This window comes from Aegilops tauschii, chromosome 4 (assembly GCF_002575655.3).
Source record: "Aegilops tauschii subsp. strangulata cultivar AL8/78 chromosome 4, Aet v6.0, whole genome shotgun sequence".
Taxonomy (NCBI): Eukaryota; Viridiplantae; Streptophyta; class Magnoliopsida; order Poales; family Poaceae; genus Aegilops; species Aegilops tauschii.
In genome coordinates, this window is record NC_053038.3 from 252405101 (window position 1) to 252432676 (window position 27576).

The 27576-nt window shown below is 43.5% G+C and overlaps 1 protein-coding gene across 8 annotated transcripts; it reads right to left on the reverse strand.

Annotated features, from left to right (window-relative positions):
- Positions 1-227: 227 nt before the first annotated feature.
- LOC109739337 (transportin MOS14) lies at positions 228-27576 on the reverse strand. Of its 8 annotated transcripts, none has more exons than XR_012181901.1 (21): positions 26864-27576; positions 26684-26767; positions 26538-26597; positions 24286-24414; positions 15775-15836; positions 15577-15633; positions 15058-15178; positions 14754-14888; positions 11490-11570; positions 10482-10595; positions 10106-10185; positions 9883-10018; positions 9494-9643; positions 4728-4813; positions 3682-3869; positions 3509-3601; positions 2875-3062; positions 2608-2715; positions 1712-1869; positions 1198-1314; positions 228-678 (listed from the first exon to the last, which is right to left on the reverse strand). XR_012181901.1 is itself a non-coding variant. In XM_040387085.2 (21 exons), exons 1-21 carry the CDS (start codon positions 27509-27511, stop codon positions 487-489), a joined length of 2991 nt encoding a protein of 996 aa, XP_040243019.1. In that variant the 5' UTR covers positions 27512-27576; the 3' UTR covers positions 228-486. The 8 variants fall into 8 exon arrangements, 6 of the variants coding, with proteins under 6 accessions (XP_040243019.1, XP_040243022.1, XP_040243018.1 ...); XR_005754284.3 differs by having other exon boundaries at positions 228-747; XM_040387085.2 differs by having other exon boundaries at positions 2608-2719.

Below are 27576 nucleotides of genomic sequence, written 5' to 3' on the forward strand. Positions count from 1 at the left end.
ACATGGATGCCAACCTCCTTCTACCATAAATTCAGAAGTAAAAAATGCAGATAGATGTTTGGTAAAACGCCCCAACTGTAAAAGAATAATATGCACAACTATCACATCTACCTTCTTCACTTTCTTGTTTCAAAATTCTCAGCATAATTGTTGCCGTAGCTGCTCATCAGCACTAGGTTGCATGAGGCTATGGATTGCTTTTTTATTTTCTGAAACTTAAAGAACGGTCAACGGAACGACCATTCTTTATTGACCTCTCATACTTCACTACATTGGTATAGAACGCAGGACAGAGCTCCTAACCCAGTCATCACATCTGAATAACACATATCCTTAAAGTTAATAGAAGGATAATACAGAGACAAAACCTAGGGATCAACATTCTGTATTGTGCCACCAAAGCGAGCTGTTGCATTCCACACCAAAGCAAGGACCTTTATCGCATGGAAGCTATTCCAAACGGTTACGATTCAAACTTCAACAATTTTAACTTAACTGTTGACGGCAGCTCCACCTGCTATCAATATAGGGGGTGGGAACATTTCGATGGCTTTCTGCAAAATCTCGAATTACGCGTTTAAGGGTTCTTCCACCTTTTCCTTGCATGTAACCAGGATGGTTTCTGCAATTGTCGCCAGTCCTGCTGTGAAGATAGTCCGAGGCGGCATCCTGAAGCACCTTGAGCCATAATGGAATTATCAGCTCGGCTTCCCCTTGCCTTAGGTACTCTGAGGACAAAGAACTCACCTGATCAAGTTTTAAAACATTCAGCTAAATGAAACAGATATACAAAGTAAGCTTCAGCAGCAAATATACAAGTAAGAAGTATTATTACTACACATATAGCCTCTATATAACACAAGAACTCGGGAAGGTAGCAAAAAAATCTTCAGTGCCAAGTTGCAGCATGCAACTAGACTACCATGACCACATTCTATGACTACATCGACAGATTCTCCTTGCATCAGATGTCAAGTATTGAACACCCTTAGTTAGGTTTAAACAGTTACGAAAAATAGTCTGCAAGAATAGCGCTGCTAAACCTTTCCAATCTTGAAGAGACAAATGTACGGTAAGCGGATGGCACAGATTACAGCATATGATATTTTCAAAGTTATATAACTAAAATGTAGATGAGAAAAGCATGAAGGCATGCCTAGCATAATTACAGCAAAACAGTGATCATGGGAATGGTACCGTTGTCTGCAGCCACCCACAAAGGGAATCCCAACAAAGTATCCCCTTCCACATTGTTCTCTCACAGAGGCTACACAACGCCGCCAACTTCTGCAGCATTGTTGCAGATTTATGTACCTGTTGAAGAAAAAATTCAATACTCTGAAACATTTCTATTATCACCTAATTTATCTCTGGTTAGAGCAAAATTAAGAAATATGTAGTATGCAGAACAATTAAATCATTAGTATGGCTGTAGTACTAAAATAGAAGAACAGAAGCAAGTTATTATAAGTAGCATCATCAATATGCAAAGGAATTAATAGTCGACTTAGTAACAACAAGAGCATCAGCATGCTAGCTTATGCCACAGGAAAATGCAGATAAGCTCCAGATTCCAGAATTTATTGAAAGGCTTTGAGGCGCAAGCATAACACCATGGCCAGTTTTGACACCTCACATAACAAAATGGTGAGTTATAGCAAAAACTGTGCCAAAAAACAACTCAAAAAAGTATTCTTCAAAATCTACCTACCCTTGACAAGGCTGATACACCAAGTAGAGCATAAAATACGTTAAACATAAGACCTTCACCACAGCGTGCCAAAATTTGAACCAGCACCGCACCACGTGATTCATCAGAGGGGCATTCTGGAGATTCCAGCACATCAGTAAGGCTAGCATCAAAAAAACCTGCAGGTGTGTATTTCCAAATATTACTTTGAAGTGATCGAATTAGCAACAAAAAAAAGTGTTACGCCATGTTAAGAGCAATAGCATGTCATAAGGACTTCATCAGTCAATGATCCTCACTGAACACGAATAATTCAGCAAGTACAAATAGAATTTTGAAGTTCACACAAAAAAAGAAAACTACCCAAGGTGCTTTCCAAGCTCTAAGTGATATACCAACTTGCTTCGCAAAAATCCTGTGCATAGTTGAAAGTACTACGAAAAAATTACTAAATGTGATTAAATGATGCCCTACTGTTGCTATACAAATTGGCTGCGCTATCCAGAAGACAAGAGGGATAGAAACTAGATAGAAGTACATTTATGCACTTGAAGTAAAAAAACATTAACTTGACACAATTGTGCTACCAGCAGTCTGTCCCTTGCACTACTTCATTGGTCACAATTCCAAAAACACTCTGTCCCTACTTGTCTCTTGTACTCGTACATTCGCAGTAAATAAACTAACTTGTAAAGCTTATTCTTCTACCAGCAGTCGACACTCGACAGCCCACGCTCTAGTTTATTGTGCACAAAGCATCAACCCTCCCTCATTCTGCGTATCTCTCACTCTTCTTTTGAATGCAACCCGCAAGTTTACTCATTGTACACCTATCTAACGAACTATGGGAGTAATACGAACATTCAACTGATATATAGCAGAAGGCCATATGCAAAAAGTGGTCAAGTGGGACTCACATGACATATATGAAATTGCTACAAGTGCTGCTCCTTGGTGCATTGCTGTAGAGCATATAGCTGCCTTTTGAAATGACAGCTCAAGCAGCGAGCGAGATGCGACAATAGCTTCCTTGATTAATCATGCAATCAACAGAAGAATTAGTGTCATGTGACGACAGCTTCCTTAATTAATCATGCAATCAACATAAGAATCAGTGCCGTACTGTCAATCCATATTGTGCGACAATAATGAACGAAGAACCTTAACATAATATAAAATGGAACCTTTGGACAGCAGCGGATAAATGCAGATGTGAAGTTTGCATAGGCTTCGATTAGATCGGGTTCTTGATCACATGTGTAAGAAGAATTCAAATTTGATAGTGAAGCTGCAGAGCTAAACGTTTCAATAGTTCTGACACATACAACACTGTATTCTTCCTTGTGGCCAAATTCTTCAATCATGTTGGCAGCTGAAAATGTCAATAATGTCAATGTAGAGTAGACTTTCGAGATACTCCCTCCGTCCCAAAATAAGTGTCTCAGCTTTGTACTAACTCTAGTACAAAGTTGTACTAAGCTTGAGACACTTATTTTGGAACGGAGGGAGTATACTGGAAGAAGGTGCTGCGGTAGTAAGTACACTTCGGTGCTATCAGTCTATTGTATGGCACCGTTATTTCTTTTACAATGCAAAACTATAAAGTAGGTCAAAAATGAAGTCCTATGAGCATGGCATGTCGTTTAAGTAATCAAGAGAACATAGGTAGGGGCATAAGGAAGTACTAAGTGGTAGCCATTGATCTTCATGGATGCTCTAACTAAACACAGGATTATGCAGGACAGCTAAGTTTATTCTTGTAGTTGTAGGTGCAAATTGCAGGCCAAACCCCCTTGTGAATAAAGTATCAACCGTTACCTGTTCTTAAGAAGCAGTCATGCCTTTGATACAGCAAGAAATTCATAGATAAGCATTCAAGAATTTTAGGTAATAAAATTTGGAAATGTTGTCCTGCAAAATGCTTGATCAGCATAATGATCTATATACCATACAGCTTGAAATTTAGCATTTTAGAGATCAGTTGAACTTACCACAAGAATGTATGGCCGAAGAAAGAGAACGACAAGCAGCAGTAGATAAACTAGTGTTCTCCATATGAGATGACTGCGTAAGTTTTTCAAGGAGTGGCCAGAATATACCGAAAAGAACCGAAATCGTATCATCATCAATTAGACCAGATGTAATTGACATCGCCAAATGACTGAACAATGCACCCATTCTGAAAACATAAAAGTATATTTGCTTATACTGTAGATCATATCGAATTTACAAAAAGAGGACTTGGAGAGAGCATGCAAAAGATTTGCATGAAATTTCTGTTAAGAGAACCAATAGAACCTACAACATATTGCCAACAAGTGGTAAAAAATATGTTAGATTAGTAGCAAGTAACTTTAACTGTAATACCCCTTCTCATGTTCGATCTAGTCAAATTATATCAATACTGCCTCTGATAGTTATCAATGACCATTAGTTGAATATGCCCACTTTCCCATGATACAAATTTTAGCTATGGTCACTAGCGGAGATTCTATCTCTGCATTTCAACAATTTCACTTCAATGAATGACCGAGCATACATTCTTGACCATCACGAGATGCCTGCTACCATGCTTTTGCTCTTCCACTTTCTTGTTCTGTTCTTCACTTGTTAATCTCAACTGGTTTTAGTTTCTACAAACAAAGTTGCCCGCATATCTACAGTAACTTTTCTTTTGATGATAGCCAGAAAAAACACTACTCCTTTATGTACACACCAATGTCCACCATATATTTTCAATCATCTAGATCTTACCAACGTGTGCCATTTGCACAACTTATAAGTACATTAGTCTATAACTCGTTGATGCAAACCATAATTGTACCCACATAATATGATTTTCGTTTCTTCAAACTAGAAAAAAATTACTTTGAAATGGCAAACAAACTCGACCCACCATTAACTGGACCATGCTCGAAATAATACATCAAACTTGTAGCAGGAGCGCTGGAAAGTGTGGCACGCTTGAAGTATCATTTCTATTAAATCTAAAAAGAACACCAGGGTGGAGCATACAAGAGTCAAACATTGTAAGCACCTGTGAAGTCCACGAACTGCGATGTTCAAGGCTTGTGCGTAAGCACTAGAATTTTGCCTTAGCAATTCATCTCTGTCTATGTCAATCTGCATAAGACGAAAACAAATGCATTGTGATTTTAGATAAGGACTTTAATAGAGAGCAAACATGAGCCCTACAGCACTGTGCGACCACAAAATCTCCTTCTCAATTGCATGCATGTGAGGAGGACAAGGCAGATGATGTCATCATGTGACCCCAAACTTGAAATTTCAAAACAAAACAAAAAACTCCCAAACCACAAATCTAATTTACGATCCGTGAAGAGATCCGTCTTCACGGTTGGGTTTTCCACGACGAGGGCTTCGATACTAGATCACATGTGTATGTTTTAGCGAAAAAATTCAATTTAAAAGTTGCAGCCCAATGATTTTAAAGCTGCCACCCAATGATTTATAAAGTTGCCACTGTAAAAAGGGCAGCCCGGTGCACGTAGCTCCCACTTGGAAAGGGTCTGGGGGAGGGTCCGACCACTTAAAAAGGTTGTCACTGTATTGGTGGTAAAGTCGCCACATGGTAACTTGTTGCAAAATAGGTTGCACTATTGCTTGGTAACAAAAGAGTCCAAAAAATATTCATAGAAAGATTGCAAATCGAACATACGGTTTAGCCTACAACAGGGTCGTGGCCCATATATCCCAGTTCATTGTTGTTTATCCCCAATCTTTACAATATCTTGAACTTCATTTTGCTTGATTTTTGCCTACATATATATGCCTTGTGTTAGGTGTGTGAGCTCTCATACAAGGTTCATAACCAAGCCCCGCTCATTTCCATGACAATTGAGGTATTGGTCCTTCAAATACATCGGAAAGAAGTAACTAAGCATATTTCATTTCCATTTAGCTGCTCACACCTTGCTTAGTGTCACAATGTCTAGGGAAAATGGATCTCATCCGGGCCTTCGCGACCAACTGCGTCTTCAAAGCCGTCAAAGATTGGGAACTCCAGCTTGTGAAATTTGGGTTTCCATTGTGGGAAGGTCATTTTGTGGTGTCCATCTTCATGCTCGTCCATGTACTAGCCCTTGCCGAAGTCACCCTGCTCCAGACACTCGATGGCCAGGCGATTGACTGCTGCTTGCTCCCAAACTTCTTCAATGTCCTCTTCAAATTTCTTGAAGACAGCGCCCTTCAAAGTTCTTTCTGGTGGGCAGACAGCTTCTCATCTAAAAGATTGTTGGTCTCTGCAATGGTGGCCATGGAGGATGGTTGCGGAGATTGGCCAAGGATCAGTACGTCGATAGCAAGTTGTCACGACCTAGATTACATAGGGTATAGTCGTTGTTGGAATTTCGCCCTCAGGATCGATCACATCAAAAACATGACGAACGCGCGCACGCAAAAACTTGTAGCCAAGGGCCCTTGTCATGTCCTTTTTTTCTTTTTTTTCCTTTACTCTTTTCCACGATACAATATTGGAGCCCTATGCATATGTATATATAAACGCACGTAGCCAGACTACCAATGAGACACAGACCGACTCAAATAACCTAGACGTACACGGACTCTAACTTAAAGCCTACCTGGACTAGTACTCGTACATACACAACTTTGCTTCCCTAATCTAATCACCAACAACGCTGATCAACTACTAATCCTAACTGGACTCAATACATATGTGCTGCAAGATGGCATGCAAGCCAATCAAAGCACGTATGCCTAAACTTACCTAATCATAACTAGCACATGTTTGAATTATTCTAACAGTCATGGGTGGTAGGAAGGCGAGGGGGGGTTAGGCTTGGGCGTCGTGGCGGCTGGGGAATAAACTGGTTCTGGAGGTAAACATCCCATTTTCTTTGTTTATTGCTTTGATGCCTGATTACATGTGAACTGCCTTTGCTTTATAAGGCAGCTTGGCAGTAATTTAGGGAAGACTTGAACTGACTCCACTAACAAGGAAAGGCCTAAACAGAAAGGGAAGTCCCTAAACAGAATCCAAACTAACAAGACTAGGAAACCAAGGAAACATATTCGGCTGGGTCCAATACCCTATGACGTGACATAGATGACCATAGTGGTGCCACTAGTTTCTTCAAGATTGAGTTGAAGAGTGGTCCATATGCAATTCGGCGATGAATGGAAAATGACTTTGAAAACCAATTTTGGGCTTTTTGGGTTTGCTTAATGCGCACTTTCATGTGTCTCATGAATCATGTGCTTAGACACCTTACAAGAAAATTAGTTGTTGTGTACTTTGATGGCATCTTGATATATAGCAAGTCTACTAATGATCATCCTATGCATGTTGCCTAAGTTCTTGAGGTGCTAAGAAATAAGAAACTTTGTGATAATCTTGAAAATGCACATTTTGCACAACTCAACTCATTTTCTTAGGATCCGTTGTTTCCTCAAATGGCATTGAAGACAATGAGTCTAAACTCGACGCGACTAAAAGTTGGCCTCAATCCACTAATGTTACACAAGTCCGTAGTTTCCTTGGGTTCGCCGGATTTTACCATTGTTTAGTCAAAGACTTTATCACTATTGCTTTAACTTTGCATCCTCTTTCAAACAAGGATACACCTTTTACTTGGGTCCATTGCAAGACAAAGCTCTTTTCTTGAACTTTAGCACAACTTAAACTTTAGAGAGCTTTGCTCATCTATCTCCCTAAGGGGGGCAAGGCCTCCCTCTTATGTGAGAAGACTTCATTGGAGTTCAAGACCTCCCTTGTGGAGAAGATTGATGAGTCTCGTCCCTTCTACCCACGCCCTGGTGGCTGCATGTACACCTCCTCACGCAGCTCACCATTAAGAAAGGCATTCTTAACATCAAGCTGAGATATAGACCAATGGCGTGCAGAGGCAACGGCAAGAAGTGTACGAATAGTGGTCATATGGGCCACAGGAGCAAAAGTCTCGTCATAATCACGACCATGCTCCTGCTGAAAACCACGAGCCACAAGACGAGCTTTGTGACGCTCAAGAGAACCATCGGAGCGAGTCTTAACCTTGTAGACCCACTTACAAGTGATGGGACGGACTCCGGGAGGAAGAGAAACAAGATCCCAGGTACCAGTGCGTTCAAGAGCAGCAATCTCCTCTGCCATCGCAAACTGCCATTCAGGATGAACAACAGCCTGACGGTAAGAAGTCGGCTCAAGAACAGCAGCACCAGCGGTGGGAAATCCAAAGCGATCAACAGGCGGACGAGGACGAGAACGCAAGCCATAAGTAGGCTGAGAGGAAGAGGACGACTCATCCAATGAGGCATCCACAGGTCGTGAACGACGAGTGTAATGCTGAGGAAAAGAGGGAACAATAGAAGGAGGAATCGCCAAGGTAGAATCGGGGGGTGGCGACGAAGAAGTCACCGGAGATGAAGGTGTAGAATCCGGTGACATGCTAGGCGAGGAGACCGGAGAAGATGGTGGCTGCAAATCGACTAGAGGTGGAGAAGCAGAGGGAGTGGAACGAATAGGCACAGGCACGACGGGGGTGATTGGTGAGTCAGGAAAAGTCATGTCGATTGAATAATGGTCCCTAGTAGTTTGATTTCCATGCCATTATATGAAGAACTTTGATGGGGCAACGAAACCGTCCGCGACGATGTTTGATTACTTGGAAGTATGGGTGCGGCTTAAGGACCTGCTGTTGAATAAAATAACATACATAAGGATGGTTCGACATGAAATAAAACGCATGTGCATGAGTCATTGGTGCGAGGATTCATGCTCAAATCTTCAACAAAAGGTCTTGAAGGAACTTGTATGACTTTTAGTATGAGAAGGTTACACACTTATGGTTTGACTACAGTCGGTTAGCTCATGTTAATGATCGATGGGAGGCCCCAAAAGCGGTCATTGTACAATGCACAGGGAGTGTTGCGTGCTTCCTCCGGAAGAAATAAGAAGCCTGTCGATGCGGCACACAAGCCATCTTTATCCGACGGCTATAGCTTTAGTAGTTCGCGATTTAGGGAGAGTGATGGTTAAGGCAAAGCAAGGGCGACTATGTGCGATCTCCTTTTGAGCCATAACTTGTTTCGAGACCAAGCGACTTCGAGTGGCTCTCGCACTGGCAGGGGTAGCACCGAGGAGTTTAAGGGTTTGCTACGTGGCTTTCAGGAGATCGCTGTCAAATCAGTTAGGAGAGCGGCGAATGAGGTAGCTCATTAAGTTAGCAAAGTATGGCTACATAAATAAAAGGTATACCACTTGGCTTAGGTTCCCACCAGATTGTATTGCCGACATGCTAGGCACGGAATGTATGTCCATGGAGTCTTAATAAATTCCCAGCATGTTCTCTCATAAAATAGCAGTTCAAACTTTTTGGCTTTTGGATTGGGAAAATATGCTGCTCAAATAGTCAAATTCAAAAAGAAATTGTTCGGATTACTTCACAAGAGTGAGTATAGAGAAGATATGCTCAACATATATAAGTAAATCTATTCATGAACATGTCACTAGTTATCATAATGTACACAACTACACATTCACCAACACAAACTAGCAGGCGCAAACAAAGACTAGCATCTGGTGGGATCCGCCAACATAGGATATGGTTATAAGATTATGATCCTCCAAATGAAGAAGATATAACTGAAAATATAAGATTTCAGACAACACTCCAAGAAAGGCTGCACTAGGGAAAGAAAACAAAGAATCTTGTATGTGGTAATAAGATTATGAGCCCATAAATGAACACAATGTGACAAGATAAAATTGAAAATATAAATTCCAGACAACCATCCAAGAAAGGCTGCTAGGGGAAGAAAACATACAATCTTTTCAACTGCTGAGTAGCTTGAACAAAGTAGTCTGGCCAGTGAAGTTTTCCTCAATTCTTTGTCGAGAATAGAACATAGAGCATGTGTAATTGCACTAATGATCTCTTCCTCATCCTCTATCCGCAGGTTCCCCTCGCCCATACCCTAAAGAACACTGTTCTTTGAATACTACATTGGATACATTATACAAAGCCCAAATTGAATGTATATGCTAAATTGATAAGGCAGTGTGTCATGGCAAGTGGTAGACCACATTCATGGAACTAAATTAAATTAAACAGAGCTAAAACATAGAACTGCAGGCATTTTGCATGAACTGCATTTGCCCCTAGCCATCAAAGTATCATGCCAGATTAAATTCACTATGATAAAAGTATGTTTACCTCACTAATCCAGAAAAGAATGTCTAGAATCGGAGGCTCGTGGATGAATGACGAAGCATCCTCACAAAGTTTACGTAAAGCTACAGAGCAAGAATTTGATGATATGGATTTTGAAATCCCTGAAGCGCAGAATAGGCTGTCCATGGTGGCAAAACATATTCAAGTATGTATGGAAAATAAATAAAATTGATGTTAAACTTCAGTACATACTGAACATACTTACAGTAATGGCTTAATATTACTTTTGGAAGATGATAACCACTTTGAATAAGAACCAATGACATCACCAAACGATTTGTATACCTAGAACAAATAGGAAAACACACAAGAGAACATTAGCTTCACAAGATACAATCAAGAAATATCCGATCATCTTAAGGCCTTGTACAATGCAAGGTGCTTAGGGAGGTGCTTAGAAAAATAAACCGGGTTTTTCTGAAGCACCAGTGCCTATTTCTACAGAAGAGACGCCTAATTAAGCGTCTGCCCTGTACAAATAAGCACCGGTGCTTAAGGAAAGCCTGGTTTATTTCTCCAAGCACCTCTCCTAAGCACCTTGCATTGTACAAGGCCTAAGAAGCATATTGAGGAAGTCTTACCAAGAACTGGCATCCATTCAGTTCAGCAGGTGTTCTGCTGGACAGAATGTTCACAAAGTGCATTACAACTGAAAAATCGAAGGGGCTTCCATCTTGTAAAATTGTGTCAGCAACCTGAAATTTGGCAACTTATGAGAATGCCATGTAGATCCAGCAGACTAGTATACAGTTCTGTATGCTTATATCTAGCACCACAGGGCGGTGCATATGCCAACCAACAAAATTGGAAAAGGTAAGGCATTTTAACTCATAAATGAATCGATAGCACAAGAGTCCAAAACAGAACACGAGGAAGCAAGTAGAAGAATTTACTCAAGATGGGATCACAAGATTGATATGATCATTATCCATGTACTCCCTCCGTCCTAAAATTCTTGTCTTAGATTTGTCTAAATACGGATGTATCAAGTCATGTTTTAGTATTAGGTACATCCGTATCTAGACAAATGTAAGACAAGAATTTTGGGACGGAGGGAGTACATCACCAGTAGAGCTAAAAGCTAAAAAGACAGATCATAGTAGTAGTAGTAGTAGTATTGGTTATTTTCAAAGCATGTGGATTTTCCTGCCTAATGCCTATTTCTTATGACACTGTTTCAGTAGGAGAAAAATCAGGCATCCCCAAAGTAGACCGCTTTTCTAGCGGTGCTCTGAAAAAGCCTAATAAACCCCCAGCAAGATTATTATTTGCTTCTTGCAGATTAAAATCATTTGTATTTGTAGTGAGAAGCTTAAAGGGGGCTATTTGCCAATGGACTAATAGACTTTTGAAACAACCATAAGCACCTCCGAACAGATCATATCATCCTAGAGACCAACTTAATGGTAAGCGATCAAGACTACTCCACATTTGAACCAAGTAAACAGAAGGACCGTGGATAAGCATATCAAGGTCAGCATAATCAACGTCAGGATCAAATTACATTACAATCTATAAGAACAAAATGATCATGTGCATTCTGTAGAAACTTATAAATCGAGTTAACCAAATAGATGTGGCCCACTTACCATGCTAAGTGCGTACATTCTAACTTCTACCTCTTTCCAAGGTATTGATTGGCTAGCCAGTCCCCATCCGCTAGAAAGAAGCTACGCAAAATGCAAAGGTATGAGAATGAAAGTAATCCACATAATGAACACACAAAAAGGAGTAGAGTATAGGAAAAAAACATTAAAACAATTGTCACAGAACAGATTCAGTGCTCCCACATGACAGAAACATTGTCTCTACTATCTAAAAGAACGTAAGGTTCCCTTTCCTGCCAGACAGAACGCGGTCTTCCCAACATTCGTCCACCCTCCCTTCTCCCACCGTTTTTTTGTTCGTCCGCCCCACCACGGTTTAATTCCCTTGCGTGATCCCTCAGAACAGCCCGTCTCCCATGTTAGAGAAACAAGAACAACCCATCTCTTCCTCCCTGCCCATCTTGGCCTCGCGAACCCTAGCCGCCGGCGGAAGTGCTTCTGCATAAGTCATATCGCACGACTACGTCGTGGACTACCACCACAAACAACCATGCATCCTCTCCCACCACCAGCCCTCGCGACCACGGTACACAAACCGTCTCTCTTCCTCCCTGCCCATCTTGGCCTCACGAACCCTAGCCGCCAGCAGAAGTGCTTCGGCATGAGTCATATCGCTCGACTACACCATGGACTACCACCACAAACAACCATGCATCCTCCCCCACCACCAGACATGGCGATCGCGGTGCACACTGTGTGTCGCCTCCCTCTCAACCTCACGCCCACGCTCGTCCGTGCCTTCTGCGCCGCTGCCTCCGCCCAGGTCGCCAAATGCATCGAGCCCGTTCTCGCCATCGCCCTGGACAGCAGGCACCGCGAGGTGATCAGGCCCTCCGCGCGCTCACCAACCACACGGTCGGTCAAGCAGTGCTGTGCACGCCAAGGCAGTCTGCAGAGCAGAGGCCCCGGACGCCCGACACATCCAGCTGCCCCCCCCCCCCCCCCCCCCGGCGGACGGTGATGAGATGCCCTACAAATGTGTATGCATCTTGTCAATCCCCTTCCTATTCTGCTGGTTTTATCTCACAGCCCAACACATATGAGGCAGGAACCACAGCCACTCGCTGTCTTCTATCTCACTGCATTAACTTCAACTACTTGTAGACAGTGGGACCTATGCTGCAAGGGAACGGACATGCGTGTATTACTATTCTTTTTCTGTTGGTTCTGGTCTTCTTGATCCTTTTCATGAGAGTACTGTGCATGTTTCACTGTGTGTTTGTAGTGCTCCTATCTATTCTCAGCATTTGCTGTTTTTTGCACATCAGGATCTTTGTTTTTGTCCAAACTGCTGTGGAAAGATAGACCAATATCAAAGATAATGAAGTGTTTAATTTTAGGGGATTAGTGTGCTATTATGAAGTTGCATAGGAGAATCGGCTGTGTAAGTGGAATATATACTCTGGTATTTTTGTTAGTTGGTATGGCATCCTTGATACTACATATAGTTTATTTCTTTAACAAGACATGAACAATAGCATATACCACATATACAGATATACTTTGATATTTTCGGTAACACATGATCATGGTGATGATTGAACTGCAATAGTATATGAAAAAGAATGGCTTAACAATACTGTTATTAATGCGAGTAAAGATTTAAAACTATATCTCTATAATCTGAACTGAGCTAAGCTTTCATTTCAATCAGCTATATCTCGTATCTTTGTATGTCCAAATCTCCATGTGTATAGAAATAATTCCGATCAATGCATTAACTTGCAAATTCTCTGCTTGTATAACCTATTATGTTGTTCATATTTGGGCAGGCAACTCTGGATACTCACCCAGACAGCCTTGCTGGCTCGCATGACTCTGGGTGAATGGCCCGCACCAAATATCAGCCCATTTGCTTTTCATCCATCAGTCACAGGTACATGACCTTTTTAATTTTGTGGTTTCCCACAATATAATAGAATTGCGCTCTCTTCAGATGTACTGTGATATCATACTCCCTCCGATCCATATTAATTGTCGCCGATTTAGTAATTGTGTCACCAATCGGCGACAATTAATATGGATCGGAGGGGGTATCATGTTTGGGATAGATACTTTTAAATGACACCAATTTATTTTACAGAGGAATCATGAATACAGTTGAGCTAAGGAAATAGAAATGAAGCAGTGGCAGTGTGCAGTCCACAACTGGACAGACATATGACTCGCAGCGATCACATACACATGCTTATGGAATCTTCTCACTTATAGTGGGCTATAAGAGATATGATTTAATTACCACACTGCCTGATTTGGTTATGGAAGCACCACATGGATGTTGTGCTTGATGTGTGGGTTGATAAGAAAGAACAAAAATTCGATCAACGGAAATACTACATGTTGTTTTGTACCAATGCACGGGCGCCTTTTCCTCAGAGATATGGTCAAGATCGGGCTACACTTTTTCTTAGACTGAATCATGATAATAAACATGTCACTCGACATTTAAGTATTGAGTCACCTAAATTGTACTCCCTCTAAAGAAATATAAGAGTGTTGGGAGTACTTAATATGAGTATAATGTGATATTTATCGCAACACAATCATAAGCCCCATGTGACGTGCAACATTGTAAATTGAGATCTCTTGTAAATTGTAACGATGTATTGATCATTGTCTTTATTTCTAATTTTGTTATTCCATGGCAATGCACTGGCAATCACCTATATACTATAAAAAAGGATAATGTTCTCGTTTCCCTCCTTCATTCCTCTTAAAATCCTTACATACAGACCGCCAAATATTGTGCTCCCTCCGTCCCATAATATAAGAGCGTTTTTGACACTAGCGTTTTTGACACTACACTAGTGTCAAAAACGCTCTTATATTATGGGACGGAGGGAGTAGATACTATGCCGGTGGATACTGATTTAGGAAATAGCAGAAGGTTCTTCCTTCTCCCCATCCCCCCCCCCCCCCCCATCATTGGTTTTTTCCAGCAGTTTTTCCAACCACCCAACCAAACATAATCATGTTTTTGTTAAGTCAATAAGTGATGATTCAATTGGCCGTTAAAACCCATTTTTTGTCTATACAATCACATTAACTCAGTAAGTATTTGTACTGAAGAAAAACCAGTAAAATATCTGTGCCTCCCGTTGCAACGACCATGAGCGGGGCACATTATCTGGACATTACAAGACGATCTTTTTTTCAGGAAAATGCAAAAACTTTGTGTTTTGATGCATTGCTAGAAGAAGAGAGTAGCCATGGGAGGTAATGCCACCTTTAGCAAAACAGACATACCTTATTAATGTATGCAGGAGCACCTAGAAGCAAACAAATATCAACAAGAAGCTCCTCCAGGTTCAGCCTGAACTGTACTAGTCCATCAGGTATGGAAGATACTCGGCCAGTGCAATGCTCATCGATATCAATAATCTGTGAATTACCAGAATTTAAAAGGCATAAGAAAATAGTTGGATCTCTAGAACTTCTGTACAAAAACGCCGGATATAGGAGAAATGTCGAATATATGAGAGGCAATAGGAAATTTTCTAGTATAACGATAGGTCAAACTGGAAATGATATTGAGGGAAAAGAGACAAACCTGAGCACGAAAAAGAAGAGCATCTAGCAGTGAAGAAAAAACAGGGAGAAACAACTCTTGTGTGGCATTCCTTTTGGATGTTTGCTCATCGATTCCAAGAATACAATGTGCCAAACTGCACCTACAAAATTTCGGTACTGTGTGTATAAATAATTCATTGATTAAGAACTTGGCTTCACTTCAGAAAAACAGTTGTGGAAATGATATTCAAATCTGAACACAAATACAAGCTAACACTTTGCCTACTAATCGATGCTCATATAAGCAACAGTAAGCCACAGCTAGAGCAACCAGCAGGTGTTTCATTCCATGTGTGTGTGTGTGCGTGCACACACACCAGAGAGAGAGAGAGAGAGATGTTCCAAAGTACATGTGTATTACTTGCTCGCACACACCAGAGAGAGAGAGAGAGAGAGAGAGAGAGAGAGAGAGATGTTCCGAAGTAAATGTGTATTACTTACTAACCCCAACCCAGGAAAGGAAGACATTTGTGATTCATGAAAATATGTGGGAATTTACCAAAATTGCAAGGTGGATTCTGCGATCTCCCAGTCTTCACTAGAAAAAGCTACACATCTGCAATTGAGAGTAAAGTCCTTCAGGATCATAAGAGGTAATGAGTGAACTAAACTACAGTGTAGCATTAGCATCAAGTGTTTAAACCAATAATTTCAAAACTCAGGGAAAAGTACCACATTGGCAGTGCAATAGATTGACCTCAAAAGTGCATCTGAAAGAGAAAGTGCTTCATTACTCCCTTCTGCAACCAAACCAGGTGCCTAGAAAATCGAATAATTATCAGCTTCTGTTCAACAAAGTCTCAAACAAAAACAAACTGCACTTTGGAGATGAATAAAAAAACATGACCATATGCACGTTGGAGTTATTTTTTCCTCGAGCAACTGGGACGAGCTCTGCCTTTTCATGAAGGAGAAGAATGTTTCCAAAGTGGACATGTTCTGAAACAGGGACACACCAAAACCCCTAATAACAACTCCTCATGCCAAGTACTCCTGGTTCTGGTTAACTCTTGGCTGGAAAGCCTTGCATGGCCCTCTGCACGATATCCTCAAATCCAAGGTGTGCCACCTTGATGTACATCAATCTTGTACCGTTGAAGATGTGGCGGTTTCTCAATCCAGGCGTTCCACATGATGTAGATAAGTAACCCACTACACGCCACCGCTTGTGGTTGTTGTCTATACCTCTTGAGGCCCCATTCCATCATGTGTCAATCGACGGGAAGGTGATTGTGGAGCCCGAAGTAATGTGGTCATCCACCCAAGCACCACTGTAGGAACAGTCTAGCTGTTTATTCAGTTAGAAAGTGCAATAGGCACAGTTTCTGTTTTCGTGCCATGGCAACCGTTTTAGGCTCGCATTCGTTGCCATGGCAGCACTGTGGTTGTTAGCGGTTGTTCAGGGTTTTAGTTTGAGCTGGCCACAAGACGCGGTCTGTGCGGTCCATGGCAAAGTTGTAGGCACTCCGTGGCTGCATGCTCATGGTCATGGGATGGCACGACCCAATAGATGGGGCAGGCATCACGGCACATTCGTTTTTCTTCAGAATAAATAGAGGAAGAAACAGAAAAGCAGCACACATTACACTGCGCAAATTCCTTTGTCTCTGAGCTCGTTCATCGCCACTAGAGGCTACAACCACGAGCAGCCAAACCGCAGAGTTGAAAGGACAGTACTTGCAAAGGTGAAGCATGGTCTTGGGGGACCTAAGGAAAAGTTGGCGGACAGGGTCATGAGGCCAACCCCTTCTGGGGCAGCCAATCCGCAGAATCTTCCCGTGATGGACAAGCTAGGAGAATAACCTGCATTTCAGCTCCGCACTAGCTTTCCAAATTTTCTCCACCAAGAACTTATGATGGGAACCGATGAATTGGGTCATGTAGGCCGAGGTCGAGGGGTACTGTCTGCTAGAGTTCCATAGCCAAGTGATGGTGTCCGGCTTTGGGGGTGAAGGGTCACCGAGCCAATGATGGACGCCAAGGCAATGAATTCTCGTAACTACCCGGTGAGTTTAGACCTGCCACTGAACGAATCTAGTTTTCATCGTGCCGCTTGTTGTGCACCGTCTTGTGCTTACGTGTCACAATGCCGGAAAGCCGAGGGCAATGATGGCAAAGGGATCTCATGTCGAACCAGTTGTCGTGCAAGGAGGCATTTTTTTTCCGCCGCCGATGGAGATAGTCATGGAAGTACGGAGGAGGTCCATGTCCACCACGTCGTAAGGTAAGAGCTTTTAAGGAGTGTTAGTATTGGTCTAGGAATCCGTATTAGTCTACATTTTCATCCTTGTACCCCCAGTCTTGTGCAATATATATTGCCCTTGAGTTATGCAATAGAGATAAGTTGCATCCATAACATGGTATCATGAGCCTAGGTTTAGAGATTATTTCGGATGCCGCCGCTCGTCCTCACGATCGGATTTTTTTCCCGGTCTCGTTCAATCGAGTTCCACGGTCTCCTCTTTCCTTGATCGATTGATGACACCATCGGTGGGATTTTTCAGATCGACACATCCTCCGGACTGAGCGCCCGCTACTCGACCTCTGTGCAGCCTGGGCCGTTCCTGCATCTCTAGCCTGCGCAAATCGCTTCGCTCCACCCGACTGGATTAGGTCGTGCTGCTCCCAACTGATCGTTGCTTGAGACTTTACGCATGCATGTCATAGCACCCCATTTGTCGTTGCGCCTCCACGACGGATGCCTCTGCCACCCAACCAGCTGCCATCTCGCCTCCCAGAAGCCACACGCCTCTTCCCACCTGATGAAGCTAAGCTTGCCGACTGCCGCTCACTTCGACCACCACCCAGGCGTCGACTCCTAGCAAACTCCCTTCCCACAACCCGCGACGCCTCGACGTTGCTTTGCCAGCTCAGATCGAGCCTACACCTGGACGCTGCCTCCCCGCCTGCTTCGCCGCTCCCTATTTGCCGAAGATCCAACAACCTGTCACCATTTGTCGAGCGCTTGTTCCTCACCACCATCCGGCGGCTCCGTTCATGGTTCCCACATCTACTTGCTTGATGCTTCTCGTGCGCGTGTTTGCTTGTGCACTACTGCAGCGAGCCTGCTGCTCTCGCTACCACAAGCACTTGGCTTACCCATGCTTGGTTCGTGCTAGTACAAGGAGCTTTGTTTGACGCAAGCTCTGTGATTAGGCTTCCTCAGTGATTCTATAAAAAAACAATGTCGTTTGCCTCATGTGTCTTCCGCTCATGCACCATCTTCTCATTATCCCCTTTGGCTTGACTTGGCAAGTTTTGAAGACTCCATGCCATGACAACACTCTCAAGACGCAGATTTTGAATTATTTTTATTTGCTCTGTTACAGTTCTTGAAATGCAATGATGCGCATTTGGAGGGAGGGGGTGTTAAGGGGTACTAGTATTGGTCTACTAGTCCATATTGCACACGCAACGGCCATTTAACTTGACCTCCTTAAGCTAAAGAAAATCAAGGGCAACGCAAAATTTACCTACAAGACGTTTAATGTTGAGCTTGTTCTTGTAGCTTGTAGGTGACCTTGGTGATCAAGATGAAGTCACCCGGAAGCAACCAGTCCTGGCGGACAAAAGGTTGGAGAGTTCTAAGCTCTACAATGAAAAGCAACTTGTTCACTTTACTTTGGGCCAAGTCCTGAACACAGGTTATACATGCCATTGCATGGTACTCCATGGGAGGATGTATCTTTGGATTTCGTCTTGGGTTTGCTAAGAACAAGACATGGGAGTGATGTTGTGTTTGTGGTCCTGGACAGATTCTCTAAAACGGCTCATTTCGTTTCATGCCGCAAGACAACGGATGCTCATCATGTGGCAAACCTATTCTTTCAAGAAGTGGTCAGACTTCATGGCCTTCCAAGGTCCATCGACTCAGAACATGATAGCAAGTTTCTTGCTGGATTTTGGCTTACTTTGTGCAAGCAATTCAACACTGAATTAAAAAATTCTAGCACTGCCGATCTACAAACAGATGGACAAACGAAAGTAGTGAACAAATTTTTGGGTAATCTGGTCCGTTGCATTTGTGGTGAAAGAAAGGTACAATGGGATTTGGTTTTATCTCTTGCAGAGTTCTCCTACAATAACTCCAAGCATAGATCCACAGGAAGTAGTCCTTTTTCCATTGTCTACACTAAAGGTCCAACACATGTGGTGGACCTGGTGAAGCTACCATCAAGGGGAAACTCAAAATCAGCATTGTCCTTTGCTGATAATTACACTGTTATTGAAGAAATTCGTGGTATTCTGGATGCACAAAATCAGAAATATAAACAACTTGCTGACATCAAAAGAAGGATGAAATCATTCCAAGTTGGTGATAAGGTGATGGTCTACCTCTGAAAAGAAAGATTGCCTATTATGAGGGAGATAAATGATAATGGTTATTTGATAGGTTTTCCAAGCGAGATGGGTATATCCAACACATTCAATGTTGCGGACTTGACTCTATCACCCATAAGAAGCACTCTATGAAGATAATTTGAGGTCGAGTTCCAAACAGCCAGGGGAGAATGATGAGGAACAATAGAGGGGGGAAAACATATGTCAAATCTGTTTAGCTACTTCCAGATACTTCTACTCTAGTAGTATTTCTTTTCTTTTCTTAACCCTAGCTAGTGTTTTCTAGAGTCTTCTGGCTATGAGTAGAAAGGTGAATCTTGAGTAATGTTTTCTAGAGTGTTCAAGCTATAAGTAGAAGTGGGATGTGAAGGCTTCCAAAGCCCTATAAATACAGGCCATCACCTCTAATTTGTAACCAGACTACGTACCCCACTACCTATAATAGAACTTGGTGTTCTTATCTAAGATTTTGGACTAGATCTTGTGCTCTAGGAGTTTCGGATTGAACTCCTGCTGCCATATCGGCCTATATTCGCCTCTAAAGCGATATCTAGCGCAATACATTTAAGTAGTTCCTTCAACACTTGTGTTGTACACTTTGTAGCAACAAGGTAGAGTTGCTCCTCCACGACCTTGTGCTGCTTTAGTCGCCTCCAAATCTCCAATCTCAGTAGTAGTGGTCTCTTTGTACCTCAGTCCAATTTACGCTCTCCAACTCAGTAGTAGTGGTCTCTTTGTCTCTCAGTCCAATTTACGCTTCCAAATTTCTCCAGCATTCAACCAGAGTGGAGATCAATAGACCAACTATAGTTGCCTGCTTATTAGTAGTTGCATCATAGCTCGATTTAACTACGTATGACAAATCTATGAATTTTGTCATTCCATCTGGAGATTTAATTTATCTTGCATAAGGTGTTGATCCAACTCAATTTTTTGTCCCATTCACTTTTTAGATGATTTTCATCGCATTCATCATCTAGGAAAGACTAAAAGATCTCTAGAGGTTGCTATCACTAGTGGCTGTGAACTACATTCAGTGGGTAGCCTAAAAATCTCATTTGTGATCACCAGTTAGTTAGGTCAAGAAAATGTGATTATATATGATAATAATTTTTTCACCCAAAAGTCACAAGCTAGAATTAGTAGCTTGTTTTGGTTTGTTTGTGCCTGCTTGCAATAACACTTTTTGAAGCAATATTAAGAAGTTGGTCCATCACTAGAAACTAATTTCATTTGCTTGATGCATCTACCCTTCTGCACTATTTACTGAATGACAATTGTTACTTCAATCTTCAGTTTGCGAAATTAAATGCCTCTTATGAAAAACGCTCATGTTTAGCAATTCATCTTTAGTATTCTTGTATATAGAACGGATGTCCGATGGCATATGGCAATATGATCAATCTTCACAATACAAATTGCATAGGTTCTCTCCTAGTTAGTGCATACTTGACCACATGCCAGATTTTTATAGCAATATCAAATTAGATTAGAATGCGGACAATCCAAAATATATCAGTACTCCATTAGTACAAAAACATTTTAATGATTCCATTGAAACCAAGGCGCTCATAGCATTTAGAAATCTACTCGATGTCCCGCTGCAATGCTATGTTGTCTCAACATAGCCGGTCCCAAGCCCGGGTGGAGGAGGAGGGTTGTGATAGGCTTGGCGAGCCAACGTCAAAACTCAGCCACTCTTATGGAGATGAAACCCAGAAGAACACTCAGCCACTCCTATATGATACATCGTTTGGGGCATAACCCTCTTAGCGACGCGCCATATCGAAACCGGGTGTGGTGTTAAATGGGCAAGGGACGGGTATCACGCCCTTGGTGGCGCGCCGTATCTTGATTTGGATATGGTGATGAGTGAACAAGGATCGGGTTGATGCATCCTTAGTGGCGCGCTACATCAACGCCTGGGTCTAGTGAAAAATGAGCTAGGGTCTTCGCATTTGACTCACGAGTGCGAAGGGTAAGGAAGCTAGCCGAGCCTAGCAGGATCCGCTTAGGTAGTTGGAACAAAGGGTCCGTGACAGGTAAGTTACGGGAGCTAGTTGATATAGCTGTAAGGAGAGGTGTTGATATCCCATGCGTCCAAGAAACCAAATGGAGGGGACAAAAGGCGAAGAAGGTGGAGTATACCGGCTTCAAGTTGTGTGGTACACAAGGACAACTACAAACAGAAATGGAGTAGGCATCTTGATCAACAAGAGCCTCGAGTATGAAGTGGTAGACGTCAAGTGGCAAGGGGGCTAGATTGTCCTGGTCAAGCTAGTAGTTGCGGACTTAGTTCTCAATGTTATCAGCACGAGAGCACCCAGGGGGAGTTCTGGGAAGGCCTGGAGGACATGGTTAGGAGTGTACCTATTGGCGAGACACTCTTCATAGGAGAAGACCTCGAAGGCCACGTGGGTACATCTAACACGGGTTTTGAAGGGGCGCATGGGGGCTTCGACTATGGCATCAGGAATCAAGGAGAAGATGATTGAGCTTTACTCTAGCCTATGACATGATTGTAGATAACACCCTCTTTTAAAAGAGAGAATTCCATCTACTGAATTTTAGTAGTGGTCAACTCTAGCAAGATTGATTTCGTCCTCTCGAGAAGAGAAGACATGCGTGCTTGCCTAGATTGTAAGGTGATACCAAGAGAGAGTGTTGTCACTCAACATAAGCTTGTGGTGGCTGACTTCCACTTTCGGATTCGTGTCAGCGGGATAGGCGCGCCAAAGACGCTAGAACGAAGTGGTGGAAGCTCAAGGGGGAGGGTTATTAAGGAGGGCCCTTGGGAGGAAGGAGGTGATGCAAATAATATGTGGATGAAGATGGCGATTTGCATTCCTAAGGTGGCTTCAAAGTTTGGGGTGAACAGGGGAAGTAGAATCGAAGCTAACGATACTTGGTGGTGGAAATAGATGTCCAGAAGGCTATTAACGGTTTCAGACGCCTACACTTGGATAGGAGTGCAAACAACATAAATAAGTACAAGGTGGCAAAGAAGGCCGCAAAGCGAGCTGTGAGTGAAGCAAGGGGTTGGGCATACGAGGACCTCTACCAGCGCTTAGACACGATCACACGAATGAAGGCCAAAGGGACATCTATAAGATAGCCAAGATCCAAGAGAGCAAGACGAGGGATGTCAACCAAGTCAAATGCATGAAGGACGGAGCAGATCAGCTCCTGGTGAAGGACGAGGAGATCACATAGATGGCGGGCGTACTTCGACAAGCTATTCAATGGAGAGAATGAGAGCTCTACCATTGAGTTGGACAACTCCTTTGATGGTACCAGTAGGCATTTTGTGCGACGAATCCAGGAATTTGAGGTTAGTGGGGCTTTAAAAATGATGAAAGGAGGCAAGGCGATGGGCCCTATTTGTATCCCCATTGAGGTTGGAGAGGCCTCAAAGACATAGCAATAGTATGGCTACTAAGCTTTTAAAACCTCATTTTCCGGGCAAACAAGATGCGACAAGAATGGAGGTGGAGTATATTAGTACCAATCTTCAAGAAGAAGGGGGTGTTCAAAGTTGTAGTAATTACCGTGGAATTAAGCTGATGAGCCATACAATAAAGCTATGGAAGAGTCATTGAGCGCCGCTTAAGAAGAATGGCCGGCGTGACCAAAAATCAGTTTGGTTTCATGTCTCGAAGGTCGACCATGGAAGCCATTTTCTTGGTACGACAACTTATGGAGAGATACAGGGACCAAAAGAAGGACCTGCATATAGTGTTCATTGACTTGGAGAAGGCCTACAATAAGATACCGCGGAATGTCATAAGATGGGCCTTGGAGAAACACACAGTCTCAACAAAGTACATTACCCTCATCAAGGACATGTAAGTGTCCAAACAAGTGATGGCGACACTGATGACTTTCCAATTAAAATAGGTGCACCAAGGGTCACCTTTGAGCCCTTATCTTTTTTGCTTTGGTGATGGATGAGGTCACAAGATGGGCCTTGGAGAAACACACAGTCTCAACAAAGTACATTACCCTCATCAAGGACATGTAAGTGTCCAAACAAGTGATGGCGACACTGATGACTTTCCAATTAAAATAGGTGCACCAAGGGTCACCTTTGAGCCCTTATCTTTTTTGCTTTGGTGATGGATGAGGTCACAAGGGATACACAAGGAGATATCCCATGGTGTATGCTCTTTGCGGATGATGTGCTGCTGGTCGATGATAGTCGGGCAGGGATCAATAGAAAGTTAGAGCTATAGAGACAAACTCTGGAATCGAAAGGCTTTAAGCTTAGTAGAACAAAAATTGAGTACATGAGGTGCAGTTTCAATACAACTAGGCATGAGGGGGGAGGTTAGCCTTGATGGACAGGCGGTACCTCATAAGGACACCTTTCGATATTTGGGGTCGATGCTGCAAAAGGATGGTAATATCGATGAAGATGTGAGCCATCGAATCAAAGTCGTATGGATGAAGTGGCGGCAAGCTTCTAGCGTTCTCTGTGACAAGAGAGTGCCACAAAAGCTAAAAGGCAGAATCCAATATATTGTCCATCCAAAGCAAACCCTAACTGGGAAACTAATTTTGACTAGACATGTGTGAGTAACTAGACTACGGCTCTGTTTGTTTCAGCTTTAGGCAGCAGCTTCTCATAGGAAAAATCAGAAGCCAAAACAAACAGCTATTTGAAATCAGCTTTGCCAGTGAAGCTGAATCTGGATTCGGGCCATTTTCAGTGCAATTGCCTGAAGCACGTCCAGGTGTACTTCAGTGGCAAAGTTGATTCCCAATGAAGCGAATTCACAGGTGATTTGAAGCCAATTGAAGCTGAAACAAACAAGGCCTGACCATCATGCTAAAACACACAAAACTTTACAAGTAAGAAAAAACTTACTGCTTGACCAACTTCGCACATCAAACTAGTAAGACCAGCAATAATCTTCTCACTTCTGTTGGCTAGAGCTGGTAAAAGAAGAACCTCTCTGATGTATGGCATCTTGCTCAGAAATGCCTGCGGTAATTCCTACAACCATACCAGCATACGTGAGAATTCTCATTCATTATGAGTTGGAAGCACATTTGCTGAACGGTGCTTTGCTAGTCAGCAACCTCAACAGAAGGACAGTGGCTTTTTCTAAGTAACAGAAACAAAAGGGGGCACAACATCCGCCATTTTATAACTTTACAGTACCATTGCATAGTCAACAACACTGCATGATACTTGACTGGGCAATACATAGGCAAAACAACACATAATTGAACAGGAAAAAAGGAACATTCAATTCATCAACTCAGGCTATGTGCTCCTACAACGGCAGAGCTTCGTGGGGGCGAACCTGGGCCATCGCCCCCCAGCGAAAATGATTTTTTTTTTACTACCGCTATGTATTACATACAGCCCATAGGCCCACTTATCAACTAGTACGATGCCTGGATACGAACGAATCCAGCCACCAGACCAGGCAGCGACCAACTCCAGAAACTCCTTTTCCCCACCGCGGACGGCTGAGCATGGAGGTGGCGACGTGGGCCACCGGCGTCAAGGTGGCAACTGTGGCTTGCCGGCATGGGGGCGACTGCTGGCGGGTGGCCGGCTAGGGATTGGTCGGCTCCTTCCTCCTCCGCTCAGGTTCATCCACTTCTGCCTCGGCTGCGGCTGTCCGCGACACGGCGACAACATCAAGCCCCGTCGACGCCGCGCAGTGCCTCGGTGAGCCGTGTGAGCAGACTGCCGTCCCTGTATCTCTCTTAATCTCTCCCATATGGAAATTGTGGAAAGTTGAAATATTGTGATTCTGTAGTTTTGTTACCTTGGTGGAGGAAAATTCTAATTAGGTCATCTGGTATTGATTTTGTCAATTAGATTTTGTCAATTGGATTTTGTACTGAAATAGAAAATGTCCTTTACAGGTTATAAGAGGGACCGAGGGAGGCAGTGATGCTTAAGGGGAAAACAATTGATGCATTTCACAAAAGAAAGAGAGGTGATTCAACTGAATGTGAAGCTGATGAACCAACATCAACGGAAGCAATACATGTTCAGCCTCCTCTGTTGTTGCTCGAATTTGAGCAACACGGACCACATCCTTCAATGCTGATGATATTTGCGAGCTAGTGAAGAAATATTATCCAGCAGATTTCACCCAACAGGAAATCTATGGATTGGAGCAGCAACTAAAACACTTTGTTGTGGATGCCCCCCATGATAAATAATTGAAAAATGTGTCAACCTTAACAAATCGTTGTCGATATCTCTTTGAGAGAGGGAGACATTCTATCTACAATTTGGTTGATCGATTGTTCCGATTGCTTCTAACTATTCCAGTTTCTACAGCAAGTGCCGCGCGGGCATTCTCTACTTTGAAGATCATTAAGACAAGGCTACGTAATACTATGGAAGATGATTATCTAGCCAATAGCTTGCTAGTAAACATAAAGAGTGAAATCGCGGAGAAGCACAGCTATGAAGATGTTCTTATGCACTTTAAGGGTGTAAAGAAACGAAGAGCTGATCTGTAGTGAACTGAATGCCCCATGATTAAATAGTATTTTGGGTATAGTTTCTTTTGTTCTGGAGCTGATCTATAGTCAACTGAATGCTCCATGGTTAAATAGCACTTTGTAGTGAACTGAATTCTCTGCTGATTAGAAATGTATTTTGTAAGCTAGTGTGGAGAAGATCAATATAATTATCTGAGTTACTTGATATTTGCAATATCTAAATTGTTGTATTCGTATGATTTCGTACTCGGGTTCTTTTACAGCTTCGCCCCTTCAAAGATTTCTTTCAAGCTCCGCCGCTGTACTCCTTCATACCATGACACGGAGCTTCTTAGCCCACCAACCACACAGAAGCAGCAAAAATGCAGTTGGTTGCACGTGCAAAGAGAAGCAAAAATGCATGTGTTGCACGTGAAAAGAGAACAGAACTGGAATCAACTGACATGTCCAGACCCAGATTATTTCATGATGCTTCATAAAGATAACTACGGTTTAACTGAAAGAAATGCACTGCACGAAAAGTAAGTAGTACACTGAGAAGTTGGTACAGGGTCCATTTCAAGCACTATTTCATACAACAATTAAACAGTAGATGTTACTCAATGAGTCGATTGCACTAATGCAGTACAGAAGAACAGAACTTACTTGATACTGGCTGACAAGTTCGGTCATAACCTCTATGGCCACTTCAAACGAGAAGAACGCCTTTATCAGCCACACAGGAACGAAACAACATGTGAGGACGTGATGAGTGAACAACCAATTGGTCGAAGTGCGTACACTGTTCGCACCTGCAGGGAGTTGAACGCGAACGTCAGAAGTGGGTGTGCGGCGAGGGCGGACGCCGGCGCTCCCGAGAAGCATCCCGCGCGAACCTACAACATTGCCGTTTCTCTTAGCACAGGGAGAGCGAGAGACGAACGCAATTGAAATATTGAGTTGAGGGTGAAGCAAGCAAAGACCGTACATACCCAGCTCAGTAGGCATCGCAGGATTCTATGGTTGCGCTCGTGGAGGGGCACCCCGTCCGCGGCGGCCGGCTTCTCAGACTGCGCTAGCAGGAACTCAAGCACGGCGGGCGCGTGCATGAGCAGCTCACGCGCGAACCTGCACCGCGTGGCGGAGTCGACCCCCGTGTCGCCGCTCTCATCCTGCGCCACCTCCTCGGGGAGCACGGTGAGCAGCTCCAGCAAGGCGGGGTCGGGTAGGTGCGGCATTCGAGCGAAAAGCCCGTCTACCCCTCCCTCCGCACGGAGCGCTAGCGCCGCGAGGGCCAGGCAGATCTGCGTGAGCAGCCGGGGAGGGGCAAGGCAGAAACGGCGGGCCGCGACAAGGAGCGCGTCGAGGAGCTGCGCGGCGTTGTCCGGGAGCGAGTAGTCGGGTGACTGGATCTTCCGGCGAAGCATCTGGGCGGCGAAGAAGAGTAGATCGGCGGAAGGGGACGGATGATCCGCGGACGCGAGGAGCGAGACCGCCAGCGCCCACGCATGCGGCGAGCGCTGCAGGCCGAGGAGCCACTGGTTGGCGGCTAGACGTGCGGAGGGATGCGAGGCGTGATTAAGTGCGTGCACGGCCGCGGCCAGCTGCGCCTGGAGGTCCGGTGACTCGGCGACGTCCATCGCGGCCGCTCCGGCGGCGGGGAGGTGGGCGCGTGCGTGGGTGGATGGATTCGGGTTGGGAAGCG

Excerpts from the sequence above, each read along its gene's own strand:
- LOC109739337 (XM_040387084.2), bottom strand. The coding sequence starts at position 27,511 with ATGGACGTCGCCGAGTCACCGGACCTCCAGGCGCAGCTGGCCGCGGCC. Across the intron at positions 15,837-24,285 it reads TGTGCGAAGTTGGTCAAGCA|GCACCTGGTTTGGTTGCAGA; the intron begins GTAAGTTTTTTC and ends TCGATTTTCTAG. Across the intron at positions 11,571-14,753 it reads CTCCTGCATACATTAATAAG|CTTCTTTCTAGCGGATGGGG; the intron begins GTATGTCTGTTT and ends CATTTTGCGTAG.